The sequence below is a fragment of the Musca vetustissima genome, unplaced genomic scaffold, assembly GCF_032173495.1.
Source record: "Musca vetustissima isolate MV318-11 ecotype Yass unplaced genomic scaffold, APGP_CSIRO_Mvet_v1 utg539, whole genome shotgun sequence".
In the NCBI taxonomy this organism is placed as follows: Eukaryota; Metazoa; Arthropoda; class Insecta; order Diptera; family Muscidae; genus Musca; species Musca vetustissima.
The window spans coordinates 430,940-448,776 of NW_026885358.1; the positions used below are offsets into that span (position 1 = coordinate 430,940).

The following is a 17,837-nucleotide window of genomic DNA, read 5'->3' on the forward strand; positions in this document are numbered from 1 at the left end:
TGAATCTGTCCGAATGAAATTAATTTTTCACAGGTTGCAGAAAGGCATGCGTATGTTCCTTCGAAGAACATTGACTTGCAAATGATAGGATAAGGATATGCGCAATATACCCAAAGTGGTGAAGGGTATCATATAGTCGGCCCAGTCCGACTTTACTACGTTCCTTACTGAAAAGTATTGTAGAGTCTTGAAAAAATATTTTTAAAAATCCACGCCTATTGTAGAGTCTTGAAAAAATATTTTTAAAAATCCACGCCTATTGTAGAGTCTTGAAAAAATATTTTTAAAAATCCACGCCTATTGTAGAGTCTTGAAAAAATATTTTTAAAAAACGCCTATTTTGAAAAAATATTTTTAAAAATCCACGCCTATTGTAGAGTCTTGAAAAAATATTTTTAAAAAAACAGAGTCTTGAAAAAATATTTTTAAAAATCCACGCCTATTGTAGAGTCTTGAAAAAATATTTTTAAAAATCCACGCCTATTGTAGAGTCTTGAAAAAATATTTTTAAAAATCCACGCCTATTGTAGAGTCTTGAAAAAATATTTTTAAAAATCCACGCCTATTGTAGAGAAGTGAAAAAGTATTTTTAAAAATCCACGCCTATTGTAGAACATTGAAAAAATATGTTTAAAAATCCACGCCTTTATTGAACCCTTGAAAAAATATTTCCAAAAAATATTCACCTCTGTGAGGTCTTTGGAAAAAAATGAAATATTTAGGGGTGTGTGTTTGTTTATTTATTTGTTTATGATTCCATTGCAAAATTTTGACAATTTCAAAATTCCAAAAAATAAATAAACAAAAACAATTGTGGAAACACGTGCCTCTGAGTAAAGGCCTTTGAATTAATAAAAATGCCAACCCAAAAAATTATTGAGGAAAATTTAATAAAAATAAATTTTATGTCTAAGGGTCAGTGGTCTTCGATTATTGACATTAAGTGGGTCAAAGAGGCCTTTCACATAATATGAAGAAAAAGAAAACAAATGGGCATGTGTTTCAAATTGTTGGCTAAAATTTTTAAAAATAGAAATTAAAAAATTGGCAGCCAAAAATATTTTTTCAAATCGAAAAAAAAATACCTTGCAAAATTATGAAAAAAATAATATTTCTATATGCATTTTATATATGGCGAATAAAAAATGTTTTTTTTTTTTGCAAAATATATATTTAATGAGAATTATGGTGTTATGCTTTTCTAAGTGGTTTCGCCGCTTGTCTGTTTGTTTGTCACACATAGCCATTGCGGGTCGTCGTGTTAATAATCACGTAGCACTTGATTTGATGTTGTTTGTGAGTGCAAAAAAAAAAAAAAAATCGGGACAATTTATAGTACATTTTTTTTTAAGAATTCGAATTTAGTCACTTCGTCACAGGCCAAGACACACATACGCATCCACATCAAGATGTGGTGGTGGTGGTGGGGGTGGTTTTCTGCGAACTTTTTTATGTTTTGTCTGAGAATTTGTTTTCTACATATATTTCTTAATTAATTTATGGTTTTGTTGTTGGGTTTTTTTATAAAAAAAAAATATTTTTTTCATTTGTTGTTGTTGGTGTTGCTCTACCTTTTTGATTTGAGTGTAAACATGCGATCCTTATCCTCGTTGACGGCCAGCGCCAATTCACCCTCCAATATGGTGGGTATCATGTTGAAAAAGGAGTGGACGCGTGGCATTGACTGCGATCCGGGTGAATTTTTATTGAGCATCATTTTGGGGGTGGTTGGTGGGTGTGTATTGGTGTTTGTATGGTGAAGAAGGGAGGTGTGTTTGAGTATTTTTTGTTTTTGTTGTTGTGGTTATAAACTATGAACTACTTGTACTTGGGATTTGTTTTGTTTTTTTTTATTTAAAAAAATTATTTTTAAATATTTTTTTTTTTAATTTTTATTTACATTAATTTTACATATAAAATATAAAATTCTTTGGATTTTGTTGGGTGTGTATTTTTGTGGTTGTTGTTGCTTTTGCTTTTTAAGCATCACATGTAAGAAATGGTTTAGGAAAGTAGATTTGGTTTTTGGTTTGCGTTGTGGTTTTTTTGTTGTTGTAAAATTAGTTGTTGTTGTTTTTTGTTGATTTATCACAGTTGGAGATTCTTTTTTTATTTTTAATACAAAAATTTTTCTTTTTTTTTAAATTTTTTGTTGTTGCAGGGGGCCACCAATAAAATTATAGGTATATTTATTTTTGTTTATATATTATTTTTTTTTGTAATCCAATAAAAAGCCTCCTGATGCTTGGTAAATTTTTTTCCGGTGTAGTTGTTGTTGCTTTGAAAAATTCTTGGTTTCCCTTACTGGAACACGTTTTTCAATTATTTTTCTTTGTTGTTTTTTTGATTTTGAGAAATTTCTTCTTTGGATGTACACGTTCTTCAAATTCACGTTCAAAAATTGGTTCGCTTTAAATTTAATTTTTATTGTTATTGTTATTATTATTATTTTTTTTTTTCAAATTTTCCTCGATTTTCCGATTTTCCAATTTTTCTTTAAATTTAAATTTTTTTTTTGTAAAATCACTTGTAGTTTAATTTTCTGTTTTCTTCACGTAAAAGTCACATTTTGTTTTTTTGTTGTTGCAAACTTTTCTTCTTTGTGGAAGATTTTTTTTTTTATTTCTAAACTGCGTTTCTTTTAAAAAAATTCCTCTTCTATTTGCTTAGACCTGTTAAATATAACTAAATTAAAATATCATAGGCAAATAAATATTTTGATTACCAAAAAGAGCTACTGTTTCTGTTTCTTTCCATTGTTTAAGTCGATGAAGAAATCAGGTTTGAGCCAATCAATTAACACCTCCAGTTGAGCAGAGATGCCGAACATAGTTTAGAAAAACAAAATTATGTTTTTAAATTAATTAAAAATAAATAATACAAAACCATCAGCACAAAATAATGGCACATATTATATGGGTTCCTAAGAAGTGGAGGTAGCCCCAATCATCAGCATGGGAAATTTTGGTTTCAAAAAAATAAAAAAACCCCAAAAAAAAAAAAAAAAAAAAAATGTGTCATTATTAAAGACTAATACAACAATGTGTTCGGAGATGAAGGCGACAGGTGCAATAAAAAACACATTTTTTATACCCTACACAACTATGTCGTCAGGATATTATAGCTTTATGCAGCCCCAAGAGTTAGTAACGCCGCGAAATATTGGTCCTAGACCTAGACTTTAAGTATACCTAGACTTTAAGTATACCGATCGTCATATCTCGACTAGCTGAGTCGATCTAGACATGTGTGTCCGTCCGTCTGTCCATAGTAATTTTTAAATCTTCATGAAATTTTGCATGTAGGACCGGTTCTGGCCTATTGTTTTTGGTAAAGATCGGTTAATATTTAGGGGATTAAATGGACAGAATATTTAATTTTTGTCGGTTTGTAAACGCGATACAGGCCACATTTATGGACCAATCTTCACGAACTTTTGTATATAGGACCGGTTCTGGCCAATGAAGACCCCTATTGTTTTTGGTAAAGATGGGTTAATATTTAGGGGATGAAATGGATCAAATACTTAATTTTTGTCGGTTTTTCTGGGCGTTCAAGAGGCCGCAATTATGACCCAAACCTCGCGAATTTCACATGGAGAAAGGGATCGAGCCAAAGAATAAGCATGCCTTTTTTGAAAAAGATTGCTCAATATTTAGCGGATCAAATGGACCTTGAATTTTGTGTGAAAAAATGAAAAAATTTGTATTCTATGGTGTATATATTTAATCCTGAAGGACATAGAGCCGAGAAGTTTATAGCATATCCAAGAGGAGTGGTTGGCCTTCAAATTGATACCAATTGTATTGCCGTATGCTCTCGGATGTGGGAGTTACACAGGTGCTTACATATTCCGATATTTTTTAGTGAACTAATAACACACTAGATGGCGGAATATAGCGCTGATGGGTTTGAAATGAGGTTCCACCTATGGCCAAGGACAACGTCTATAATTTTCGGTGATGATCAGATAATAATATTGGGATGACGTGGACCGAAAACTTATTTTTGTGTTTGTTCCGAGTCGATCTACACAACTCACGTTGAAAGGAATCTGCACAAGTAATTAGAAGAACTGTACTGATTAGTAGTAATATTTGTTGACCTCTATTCGGCCAGGAGGGTGCAAATATCACGAAATATTGCCCAAGCTCAGAATGTAGTACCACAGAAAGTTGTATTATCCTGGAAGTTGTGTAGGGTGTCATATGGTCGGCCCCGTCCGCGTATACTGCTCCGCTCACTGGTTAAAAAATACTTTTTAATGGTCCTTAAGAGGCGAGGATCTTTTAAAAATATATTTTCAAGGGTCCCTAAGAAGCGGGGATTTTTTTAAATACGTTTTCGAGGGTCCTTAAAAGGTGTGGATTTTTCAAGGACCATTTTAAAAATATTTTTTTCAAGAGTCATTAAGGGGCGTTGGTTTGGATTTTTTCATCACACTGAGGTACAGTGTGCATATGTTTGTAACAGGCAAAAGGAAACGAGATAGACACATGGTTCTTTTTGAGAATATGCATAGAATCACTTTCTAAGTCGATTTACGCATGTCCGTCCGTCTGTCTGTAGATGTTAAATTGTAAACAAAGTACAGGTCGCATTTATGATCCGAATTGGATGAAATTTGACACATCTCATTTATTTGACGCAAGGACGAACCCTATTGAAATTGGGAAAAATCGGTTCAGATTTAGATATAGCTCCCATATATAGTTTCGTCCGAATGGTGCACAAAAGTCCCTATATATTTTTCGATTTGTACGAAATTTTGCATAGTGTACTGAATTGAGTCTAGAATAATGTGTGCTAAGTTTCGTGAAAATCGGTTCAGATTTAGATATAGCTTCCATATATATTTCGTCCGATTTTATGTAAATGGTGAAACAAAGTCCCCATGTATCTTTCGATTTGCACGAAATTCGGTATAGAGTACTAAATTAGGTCCAGAATGATGTGTGCCATGTTTCGTGAAAATCGGTTAAGATTTAGATATAGCTCCCATATATACTTTCGTCCGATTTTTAGTAAATGTTGCATCAAAGTCCCTATATAGCTTTCGATTTGCACGAAATTTGGCATAGCGTACAGAACTGAGTCTGGATTGATATGTGCTAAGTTTCGTAAAAATCGAAAAAATAATTAGATATAGCTCCCACGTATAGTTTCGTCCGATTTATGGTGAATGATGTACCAAACTCTCAATATTTGTCCGATTGAGACAAAATTTTGCACAGGCCCAGACTGATATCTGCGAAGTTTTGTTAAAATCGGTTCATATTTAAATATAGCTCTCATATGTAGTTTCGTCCGATTTATTGTGAATGATACACCAAACTCCCAATATTTGTCCCATTGAGACAAAATATTGCACAGAGTACTGAATTAGGTCCAGACTGATGTCTGCGAAGTTTTGCTGGAATCAGTTCAGATTTAGATACAGCTCCAATATAAATATTCTTCGGGTCCTAAGTCCCTATATATCTCTCGATTTTCACGAAATTTGGCACAGCGTAATGAATTGGGTCTAGAATGATGTGTGTTAAGTTTCCTGAAAATCGGTTCAGATTTAGATATAGCTCCCATATATATTTTGGTCCGATTTAAGGTTGCAGAATGACACGTTTAAGGATCCAATTTCATTTTACTGGTCCTTTTAAAATGCGACGTCTGTTAGGATTTATCTGTTGAATATACCCAGTGATGAAGGGTATCATATAGTTGGCCCCGTCCGACTTTACCACTTTCCTTACTGGTTTAAAAATATGTTTTTAAGCTCCATTTAAAGGCGTGAATTTTAGATGGTTGTCTTTTTAGAGGTGGATTTAAAAAAAAAATCCATTGGTGTAGATTTTAGAAAAATTGTATAAGGTCCATTTATGGAAGTGTATCATAGAAAAATGATTTTTCAATGCCCATTTGGACGAGTTGTTTTTTTTTTTTGTAATTTTTCAAAGGTCATTTAAAGGTGTATATTGAAAAATGTTTTCAATGGTCTTTCGCACCATCAACAGGCGTAATTGTTTTTAAAAATATTAAGTGAAATATTTAATTGGAATTTTTGGAAATTAAATATTTAATAATAATTTTTGAAATATTTAATTTTTTGTTTTAATTTTTGCATTCAATTCAATTTTTCACCTGAGCTATATAGACACAAACATATGTATGTCATTTTGTATATACTTTTATTTTCAGATTTATGCAATGAAAACCCTGTGAACAGCTGTGAGCTAGTTCAGTTCAGGTTATAAGTAGCTCTTTTTGGAATCAATGAGATATTTATTTTTTTTTTCGAATTTCGTTTATAAGATTTTTTTATTATTAATTTTTTACACATTCATAAATATTTTATCATGGCAATAAAATGCGATTTGCAGCTAGTTATTATATTGACAAAAAAAAAATTAGACAAGAAATATAATTTTTTGGGATTTGAAATCGTCATTCAGGTGGCCAAACATTTTTGGAAAATAATTTTTTGATTGATTTTTTTTTTAATTTTTTTTTGAATTTTTTTTTTAATTTTTTTTATTTTTGTGACACTTTTCATACTTTTTTATTTTAAATTAACACTGAGTATTTGTTTTATAATTAAAGCTGTATTTTACTGCATTTCATTATCAATGCATTCTTTTGTTGGTTGGTTGTATGTTCTTGTAATTATACAACATTCACATAGTGGGAGCGTAACACTTTTTTACAAAAATCGACATTACGGTTTTAGATATTAAACGCGCAATTCCATATTTTTTTATAAATAATTTGCCTTCATATATTTTTTTATTTTATTTAAAATTCCATTTGTTTTCTTTAAAGGCAGTTTTGTTTTTTTTATTTCATTTTATAAAGATTTCTTCTGATATTAAAAAAAAATATTTGTGGTCTTGGTCTGGCGTCTGTGTTTAGATGGTGTTTGCGCGTTTTTACAAAATATACTAAAAAATGAAAATGATTTTCATTTCGAATCTCCCAGCAGCGGTGGCAGATACTAAAGAAAAATATATTTTTTGAGTTTTATATTTTTGCTGCTGGGCCCCCCCCTCAGACACCCCCCCCTCAACACACACAGGCATATGTCTTCCCACAAACATCAGCAACACACACACACACAAACTTTGTGAGAAAAAAAGTCATCATCATCTTCATCCTCATCCACAAATTGTGGCTGGTGCCAGGCCTTATGATGTCTTTCGTACATATCTACATCCATATAGACATACATACATACATATTCATGCAATATGTAGTGGAGAAGACCACGCTCGCTCACATTCCCGCTGTTCGCTCAATAACCAAAGAATTTCATATTTTTGCAAAACACAAAAACAACAGCAGCAACAACAACGACAACATCGCCACACACAACATGAAAACGAAATAATAATAAAAACAAAAATAATATACACAAAGAAGAAGAAGAGGAAGACGATGATGATGAAGATGATTATTAATAAAAAAAAAAACAGAGAAATCCAAATGGGCCCCAAACGGTATTTGGAGCAAATCATCGTCAGCGTCATCGTAATCATCATCGTCGTCTTGATTTTTTTTATTAAACATTCCCACATAAACGAGTTAATTTTCATCATCATCATCAACGGTCGGATCTGATATGAAAAAATTATTAATGTCTCTTGAATATTGTGATTTTGTGGATGGAGGCAGGCTACATGTGGCATATACCCAAACAAAGGCAGATATATTTTTTTACAGATTTAATTTCAAAAAGGGATCCTCCACAAAGGCGTGGATTTTTTAAAAATACTTTTTCAAGGGTCCTTCACAAAGGCGTGGATTTTTTAAAATATTTTTTCAAGGGTCCCCAACAAAGGCTTAGATTTTTTAAAAAATATTTTTTCAAGGGTCCTTCACAAAGGCGTGGTTTTTTAACAAATATTTTTTCAAGGGTCCTCCACAAAGGCGTGGACTTTTTTAACAAATATTTTTTCAAGGGTCCTCCACAAAGGCGTGGATTTTTTAAAAAAATATTTTTTCAAGGGTTCTTAACAAAGGCGTGGATTTTTTAAAAATATTTTTCCAAGAGTCCTCCACAATGGCGTGGATTTTTTAAAAATATTTTTTCAAGGGTCCTCCACAAAGGCGTGGATTTTTTAAAAAATATTTTTTCAAGGGTCCTTAATAAAGGCTTGGATTTTTTAAAAAATATTTTTTTCAAGGGTCCTGCACAAAGGCGTGGATTTTTTAAAAAATATTTTTCAAGGGTCCTTAACATTGGCGTGGATTTTTTAAAAAATATTTTTTCAAGGGTCCTTAACAAAGGCGTGGATTTTTTAAAAAATCACAAATGGATTTTTTTTTCAAGAAGGGTCACAAAAGGCAAAGTGGATTTTTTAGAATTATGTGTGTTAAGTTTCCTCCTCCACAAAAGATCGGTCCTTCACAAAGGCGTGGATTTTTTAAAAAATATTTCATGAAAATCGGCTAAGGTTTAGATATAGCTCCCATATATCCCATATATATTTTGCACAAAATTTGGCAAAGATTTAGGGTAAATGGGGCACCAAAGTCCCTATATGTCTTTGGATTTGCACGAAATTTGGCACAGCCTAATGATTTAGGTCTAGAATTATGTGTGTTAAGTTTCCTGAAAATCGGTTCAGATTTAGATATAGCTCCCATATATATTTTCGTCCGATTTTATGCAAATGGTGCACCAAAGTCCCTATATATCTTTCGATTTGCATGAAATTTGGCATAGCTTACTGAAATAAGTCTACAATGATGTGTGTTAAATTTCTTGAAAATCGGTTCAGATTTAGATATAGCTCCCATATATATTTTCGTCCGATTTACGGTAAATGGTTTACCAAAGTCCCTATATAGCTTTCGATTTGTACGAAATTTGGCATAGCGTACTGAAATAAGTCTAGAATGAGGTGTGTTAAGTTTCCTGAAAATCGGTTCAGATATGGATATAGCTCCCATATATATTTTCGTCCGATTTTATGCAAATGGTGCACCAAAGTCCCTATATATCTTTCGATTTGCAAGAAATTTGGCATAGCGTACTGAAATAAGTCTACAATGATGTGTGTTAAGTCCAAATTTAAATATAGCTCCCATATATATTTTCGTCCGATTAAATGCTAATGGTGCACCAAAGTCCCTATATATCTTTCGATTTGCACGAAATTTGGCACTGCTTAATGATTTAGGTCTAGAATGATGTGTGTAAAGTTTCCTGAAAATCGGTCCAGATTTAGATATAGCTCCCATATATATTTTCGTCCGATTTAATGCGAATGGTGCACCAAAGTCCCTATACATCTTTCGATTTGCACGAAATTTGGCACAGCGTACTGAATTAAGTCTGGAATGAAGTGTGTTAAGTATCGTGAAAATCCGTTCCGATTTAGATATAGCTCCCATATACATTTTCGTCCGATTTTATGTAAACGGTGCAGCAAAGTTTAGATTTTTTTAAAATATTTTCTCACGAGTCTAACAATTGCTTGGATATTTTCAGAAACATTTTTTAAGTGCATGTATTTTTTCATTTCAGGAATATTTTTTCATTCGTAATCTATCTTGCCATGTCTTTATTCTCTTCACGTTCTATTTCATTGTTCTTTCGTTTGAATCCCTGATGGACGTGTGTTGTTCGGAATTTGTTTCCAATGTATGGAAAAAACTAATAAATTTTTATCAAGGATATTACGAGGATAAGCATGTCCATACATATATATTTATATATTCATGTTTTGTTCTGTTGTGCCCTCCACCCGCCACCCAACATCATCGTGATGATGATGATATTGAAATGTAATAATGAAACATATTTTATGTCCTTATTCCATGGATTCAAAGTAGAGATTCGATTTCCCAAAGCCACCACCATCATCATCACCTCCACACAGCCTCCTCCACAGCGGCGAATGATAGACCCAAACTGAACAAACCATTGGACGTGACATAGCTCAAAGTATTTGTCGGTTCGGAATGTAATTTTTATATGACTATTAAAGCAGATTTTTTGTTTATGGTTTGATTTGTTCTCTCTTGGCCCCTCCGTCCTCATCTCCCTCTTTTGCACCATAATAAATTAAATATTTCTCACAAGATATGAGAAATAACATCTTTTTGAATTTTTTTTGTTCTGAGATTATTTTCCCCCCCATTTTTACTCAGTGAGTGTGGAGTAGCTGCCATGGGCAGAATATCAATTTTTGAGTAAAAGAGCAGGAGAATGATGAGTGGATTTGTTTGTTGCTCTTTTCATTCTCAGAAGAAAATTAAAGTGAAAATCTGCACTTACCTACCATAATATTAAAATTGAAAAGGTATTGAAAAAGAGTATGAGAAAATTATTTTGACTCTGACCGCCAAAAAAAATTGTAGTGGGGGTATAGAGGCTCATTAATAATAGAATTTGAAGAAAAAAAATAGTCAAAGGGGTATTTTTTAGTTTTTTCAGAAATGGGGTTAAATTTTGAGTACTACAAAAAATTCGCAGAATTTTTATATCATATTTTTTTCTGGGATTTTGTTAAGAAGAAAAAATACATGGGGGTTTCTATAAGTTTTCCATTAAAAAGGAAAATTTTTCCTTTGTTGTGATTTATTTTTTTGTTCGCCAGAAGGTCTTTGTTTTGACAGTACTGACAATCAGCCAACAATGGAGGCGAGGTGATTGCACGGTTTCAGTTACCATCATATGTGACAGGTGAAAGATATTTTTTTTCTTGAAATCTATGCGTTAATTTAATGGATGATGATATGCCAATTTTTTAAGGCTGCAGGGGAGAGACCCCAAAATTTCACACTAAATATGAGCGGATTGAAAAAATATTTTTTCAAGGCTGTTCAAGAAAATGTTGAGGATTGGATTTTTATATCCTACACAACAGTTTGTAATGCCGCGAAATATTAGTTCTAGACCCAACATTAAGTATACCGTCTGTCCATTATAATTTGTAAACACGATACAGGCAACAGTTATGTACCAATCTTCATGAAATTGTTCATGCTGGATGGGTTCTGCCCAATGAAGACCCCTATTGTTTTTGGTAAAAATCGGTTAATATTTAGGGGATGAAATGGACCAAAAACTTTATTTTTTTCTGATTTTCTGTTTGCTCCAGAGACCGCAATTATGGCCCAAACATCGCCCAAACATTTTTACATGGAGAAGGGGATCGGGCCAAAGAAGATCGGTCAATATTTTGCGGGTCAAATGGACCCCGACTTTTGTGTGAAAAGTTATAAAATTTGTATTCTATAGCGTATATATTTACTCCTGAAGGACATAGGCCCGAGAAGTTGGTAGTATATGCCAGAGGAGTGGTTGACCTTTAAATTGATACCAATTTTATTGTCGTATGTACTCGGATGTGGCAGTTACACTTAAATATTTATAGGTGCTTACGTATTCTAGTAGGCCATTACTACACTGGGGACTGGAAATATAGCGCTGATCGTTTTGAATGTTACATGAGGCCATAACTGAGCAAGGGCAATGCCTATAATTTTCGGTGATGATCAGATAATCAATTTTGGGATAAAGTGGACCGAAAACTTAATTTTTTGTGTGTGTTTTTTTTTTGAGTCGATCTATAGCCCACAATTATAAGCCGAACATCACAACACAACCCATGGTGAAGGGAATATGGACAAATACTGTATATTAGTAATATTCGGAAAATATGTCAGTGTAAGGAAGAGCTGCTGTTGACCTCTAATCGGGTAAAATGGCCCAACTATCACGAAATATTGCCAGGCTCGGAATAAAAATCCGCTGAAAGTTAGAGTTACATGGTAGTTGTGTAGGGTATCGTATGGTCGGCCCCGTCCTACTATACAGCTCCGCTTACTGGTTTTAAAATATCGAAATCTAAACCAATTTCATCGCAACTTGTCACATGTTAGGTTACACTTGTTTCAATTTTTTGTGCATTCGGCCACATTTTGAGTTCTTCATTTATTTATAAATCCAAATTTCGTGCAAATCGAAAGATATATAGGCACTTTGGTGCACCATTTACCTTAAATCGGACGAAAATATATATGGGAGCTATATCTAAAACTGAACCGATTCTCATGAAATTTAACACACTTCGTTCTATACTTAATTTAGTACGCTTTGCCAAATTTCGTGCAAATCGAAGGATATATAGGGACTTTGGTGCACCATTTACCTAAAATCGGACGAAATTATATATGGGAGCTATATCTAAATCTGAACCGATATTCAGGAAACTTAACACACATCGTTGTAGACTTAATTTAGTACGCTATGCCAAATTTGAACCGATTTCCACGAAACAAAGCTTACATCGTTCTAGACATAATTCAGTACGCTGTGCCAAATTTCGCGCAAATCGAGGGATATATAGGGACTTTGGTGCACCATTTACATAAAATCGGACGAAAATATATACAACAGCTATATCTAAATCTGAACCGATTTTCAAGAAACTTAGAAAACATCGTTCTAGACTTAATTCAGTACGCTGTGTCAAATTTCGCGCAAATCGAAGGATATATAGGGACTTTGGTGCCCATTTACATAAAATCGAACGAAAATATATATGGGAGCTATATCTAAATCTGAACCGATCTTTCCCAATTTCAATAGTGTTCGTCCTTGGGCCAAATAAATGAACTGTGCCAAATTTCATCCAATTCGAATCACAAATGCGACCTGTACTTGTTTAGAATTTAACATGGACAGACGGGCGGACGGATGGCCATGCATAAATCGACTTAAAAAGTGATTCTATGCATATCCTCAAAAGGAACCATGGGTCTATCTCGTTTCCTTTGGCCTGTTACAAACATATGAACACCACACTGTGGTAAAGGGTATTAAAATCAAAGGTAAACCTAAATTCCGTGTTTGAATTTTCACTTGTCAATGTTGTGTATTTATTTTTTTTTTTTTGATTTGCTGTCATTGTGACATTCGATTTTGTTTGTTGCCATTTATTGTCCCCCGGTGGGAAATTTTAAAAATAAACAAAAATATAAAATTTCACAAAATTGTTTATTTCTAAATATGAACAACATGTCGTTGACATGAAAACAAAACAATAATAATAATAAAAATAATAATAATCTTAAGAAATGAGCAACTAGAACGAATCGAAAACAACAACAACAGCAACAAACAACAACATTACTTAATCATTTGTTTGTCAACAAATCATTTAAGACGAAAATATTAAAACGCAACAGGCATTGTGGACGGGACAGTGGGACCAATGAGAAAAAAACATTTTTAAAAAATCCACGACTCTTAAGGACCCTTGGAAAAATACGCCTGTATTGGACCTTTGGATTTCTATTTAACGAAGAAAGGTTCTAGTTTTAGTTAGGTTACAATTATATTTATAAGGCAATGACCTTTATTTTATTCCGATAGAATTTTATTAATCATCGTGGCGTATAAGTGTTGACAATAGGTATACGCCACAATGGGTACCATTACGAGGATTAAAAAAATAATAGTTTTTCAAGGGCCCTTTACAGGCGAGGATTAAAAAACAAATATTTTTCAAGGGTCCTCAACAAGCGAGGACAAATATTTTTTAAGGGCCAACAAATATTTTTTAAGTCCACGCCTTTTGGAAAAATATGTTTAAAAAATCCCTAGAAAACATATTCTTTAAAAAATCCACGCCTGTATTGGACCCTAGAAAAAATATTCTTTAAAAAATCCACGCCTGTATTGGACCCTAGAAAAAATATTCTTTAAAAAATCCACGCCTGTATTGGACCCTAGAAAAAATATTCTTTAAAAAATCCACGCCTGTATTGGACCCTAGAAAAAATATTCTTTAAAAAATCCACGCCTGTATTGGACCCTAGAAAAAATATTCTTTAAAAAATCCACGCCTGTATTGGACGGACCCTAGAAAAAATAATCTTTAAAAAATCCACGCCTGTATTGGACGGACCCTAGAAAAAATAATCTTTAAAAAATCCACGCCTGTATTGGACGGACCCTAGAAAAAATATTCTTTAAAAAATCCACGCCTGTATTGGACCGAAAAAAAAAACAAAATCCACGCCTGTATTGGACCGAAAAAAAAAAACAAAATCCACGCCTGTATTGGACCGAAAAAAAAAACAAAATCCACGCCTGTATTGGACCGAAAAAAAAAACAAAATCCACGCCTGTATTGGACCGAAAAAAATATTCTTTATAAAATCCACGCCTATATTGGACCCTAGAAAAAATATTCTTTATAAAATCCACGCCTATATTGGACCCTAGAAAAAATATTCTTTAAAAAATCCACGCCTATATTGGACCCTAGAAAAAATATTCTTTAAAAAATCCACGCCTGTATTGGACCCTAGAAAAAAATATTAAAAAACAAATGGAGAACCATTGGAAACTATTTTTTAAATCCCCATATATGAAATCCATTCATGGTAATTGGTGGCGTATAAATACTGTCACCACTTATACGCATCAGTGTACAAATTTGAATTTCATGCCAGTTCCACTGTTTAACGATGTGGAACAAATTATGTCTGTGCATCAATCAGCACGTCCCTATGGCCTAAATTACTGTGGCAAAAGATGAAAATGAAAAAAAAAAAAACAAAACTAAATGAACACAAAATAAAGAAAAGAAAAAAAAAACTACTTTAATGACCTTTAACGTTCGGAGCAGAAAATAAATAAATCAACTTAAAAAGTAGAACGTAAAAATATTTGGAAAATAAACAACAAAGGCGGGAATGACCGTCAAATATTAAGTAGTAATTTAAATATATAATTTGTCAAAGTGAAATATATATAGTTCTAGTTTGTAATTATGAAAATTGGCACAAACTTAGTTAGTTGGTTTGAATTTCTGGCTTTCGAAATATGTTTTTTAAATATCAGGGAATAATTTTCTATTTTCAATATTAAAAATGTAATTAAGAAATTAATTATTTTTTTATAAGCTCTGTCTATTTAAGAGCAAATCAGATTACTCACCGGAAAAAAAACCCTGCCAGTCAGTCCCCAGTCTGTCTGTCTGTCAGTCCGTTACATTACATATCGTAGTCACATTTCCTATTTCCGGTATAAAAAAATATATATGGGGAAAAACAGACAGTTGTTCTTCGGTCGTTCGGTGTGCGGCATGTAGGTCACAAACATGAAACAAATGCGATTGGAGACCTGCCACATAAAAAATATCCTCTCTCCGTTCTTTTTGCATATCTCTCATTTCATTTATTTCGCGAGTATTACACAAAACAAAAATTCCTATCACATGCATCAATCTTTATTCATCATAAGAATCGTCACGAGGACATTTCATTGACATTGTTGATGATGTTGATGACATTTCTTGTTAAAAGTCACCGAACAAAACAAGCAAATGAAATGAGAAAAAAAAAAAAACACAACAAAGATATGATAATGTAAGAAAAAAAAATGTTTTAATTATGAAAACGACAAAACGAAATTATATTTTCTTTAATAGGAATTTGACATTAGTCAGCGGGATATTGTGAAAAACGAAATTTATAATATTCAGTATAAGGTGGCGTATACATGGTGTCGTTAGTCATACGCAGCGAATGCCAATATTTCTAAAAGTGGCCACTTTAGGAAAAACGAAGCCATTAAAGGGGATTTGAAAAAGCAAAGGTTTCAGTTTAAAAATAAAAAAAAATCTTTCTAGGAAAAAATCTATTTTGAAAAAAAAAATATGTCAAAGTTTTCGGATACATTTGCTTTACTTACTAATATCACAAAATTGATACAATAACATAGAACTAGTGTCACATTCATTCTAAGTATAATCATATGATGTGATTTTGTTTTCCTATAATTGCGAATAATTGGAACTTTTAGTTCTTAGAACTATGGGATTTCATCAGCGGAATATTGTGAAAAAAACGAAATTTATAATATTCAGTATAAGGTGGCGTATACATGGTGTCGTTAGTCATACGCAGCGAATGCCAATATTCCCAAAAGTGTCCTCTTTAGGAAAAACGATGGCATTAACAGGGATTTTAAAAAGCATAGGTTCCCTTTTAAAAATTAAATAATCTTTCTAGGAAAAATCTATTTTGAAAAAAACTTATTTCAAAGTTGACGGAAAATATATTTGTCTTACTTACTAATATCACAAAATTGATAAAATAACTTAGAACTAGTGTCAAATTCATTCTAAGAATAATCATATGATTTGATTTGTTTTCCAATAATTGCGAATAATTGGCACTTTTAGTTCTTCGAACTATGGAATTTCATCAGCGGGATATTGTAAAAAAACTAAATTTATAATATTCAGTATAAGGTGGCGTATACATGGTGTCGTTAGTCATACGCATCGAATGCCAATAGGCTAAAAGTGTTCATTTTAGGAAAAACGAAGCCATTAAAGCACAGGTTTCAGTTTAAAAATTAAAAAATCTTTCTAGGAAAAAATCTATTTTGGAAAAAAACTTATTTCAAATATCACCAAATTGATACAATAACTCAGAACTATTAACAAATTCGGTCTAAATATAATCATATAATGAGTTTTTTTCCTATAATTGTGAATAATTGGAATATTTAGTTCTTAGATCTTAGGATTTCATAATTTTTCCACTGTATATCTAAACAGAAAAAAAAACAAATATTGTGATTTAATAAGAAGGTTACCACCTAGAGGATGGTGTGTACGTACATACACATTTTCTGAAAACCAACCATTTGCTATTCTTTCATTTATTTGCTTTAACAAAAAATACTGGTTCGTAATGTGTAGATATCAAATCTGAAAATGTTTCATTAGTTTGTTCTTTCCCACAATATGACCGAGTTGTTGGCGTCCATCATCAATCATTCAGTTTAAGACTCAATGCATCGTTTTTGTTTTCTTTTTTTCGAAAACGAAACAACCATTTTGTATTGAAAAAAAGCGCGCGATATATTTTTGCCAAGATAAAAACCATCATCATTGAGAAATGTAATGAAAGAACATTTGTCAATGTTTTTTTTTCTATGGTTTTCGACGACATTTCTTTTTCTTAGAGGGTTTTTTTCATTTGAAAAAAAAGATACCCCAAAAATCGTAATAAAAAATATTTCGGGAATCTAATTTGTGACGAGGAAAGGTTCTAGATTTTAGTTATGTTACAATTATATTTATGTGGTAATGACCTTCTTTCGATTCTGATAGGAATTAATAATTCAGTGTGGCGTATAAGTGTTGACAATATGTATACGTAATGGGTAGCACTACAAATACCTACACGACAATAATGGGTAACAAGGATCCATATTTTGGAATTTTTCACAATATTTTTTTAATGACAGACATATAAATATTGATTATTTAAGGATCAGATTGATATTGGAATTTTAAATTTATGCAAGGATAAGAAAGACAATAAAGCATTTCTAGTCTACTAGTTTGTTGTTCTTCTAGAGCTTGGATTTCTAAAGTCTAATTTTCGAAGCACAACAGAAAAGTAATTATATATTTCTGATGTTTATATTTCAAGAGCCTATTTAAATGGTAATGACCATTATTCGATTCAGATAAAATTAAATTAATCATTGTGGCGTATAAGAGTTGACAATACGTATACACCACAATGGGCACCACTACAAATACCTACACCACAATAATGGGTATTTTGAAGGAATTACCAGTGCTATGAGACGTAACAAGGATCCATATGTTGGAATTTTTCACGATTCTTTTTTAAGAACAAACAAAAATATAAATATTGATTATTACAGGATCAGATTGACATGGGAATTTTAAATTTATTTTGCAAGTTTGTTGTTTTCCTAGAGCAAACAGATCGACTTTCGTGCATTTTTAAAGCAACATTTTCGAAGCCCCAATAGAAAAGTAATTATTTATTTC

General features: G+C 32.3%; 1 protein-coding gene across 6 annotated transcripts in view; it reads right to left on the reverse strand.

The window, feature by feature from the left end:
- Positions 1–17,837, reverse strand: part of LOC133332581 (cAMP-specific 3',5'-cyclic phosphodiesterase) — a 208,247-nt gene that overhangs the window by 27,458 nt on the left and 162,952 nt on the right. For 2 of the 6 annotated variants that reach the window (XM_061540959.1, XM_061540958.1), the window contains exon 1: positions 1,572–1,742. The exons of the other annotated variants lie outside the window; for them this stretch is intronic. In XM_061540959.1, the coding sequence (XP_061396943.1) occupies positions 1,572–1,717 (146 nt within the window). In that variant the 5' untranslated portion in view covers positions 1,718–1,742. Of the gene's footprint in view, positions 1–1,571; positions 1,743–17,837 lie in introns of those variants that run through there. 6 annotated transcript variants of the gene reach the window in all.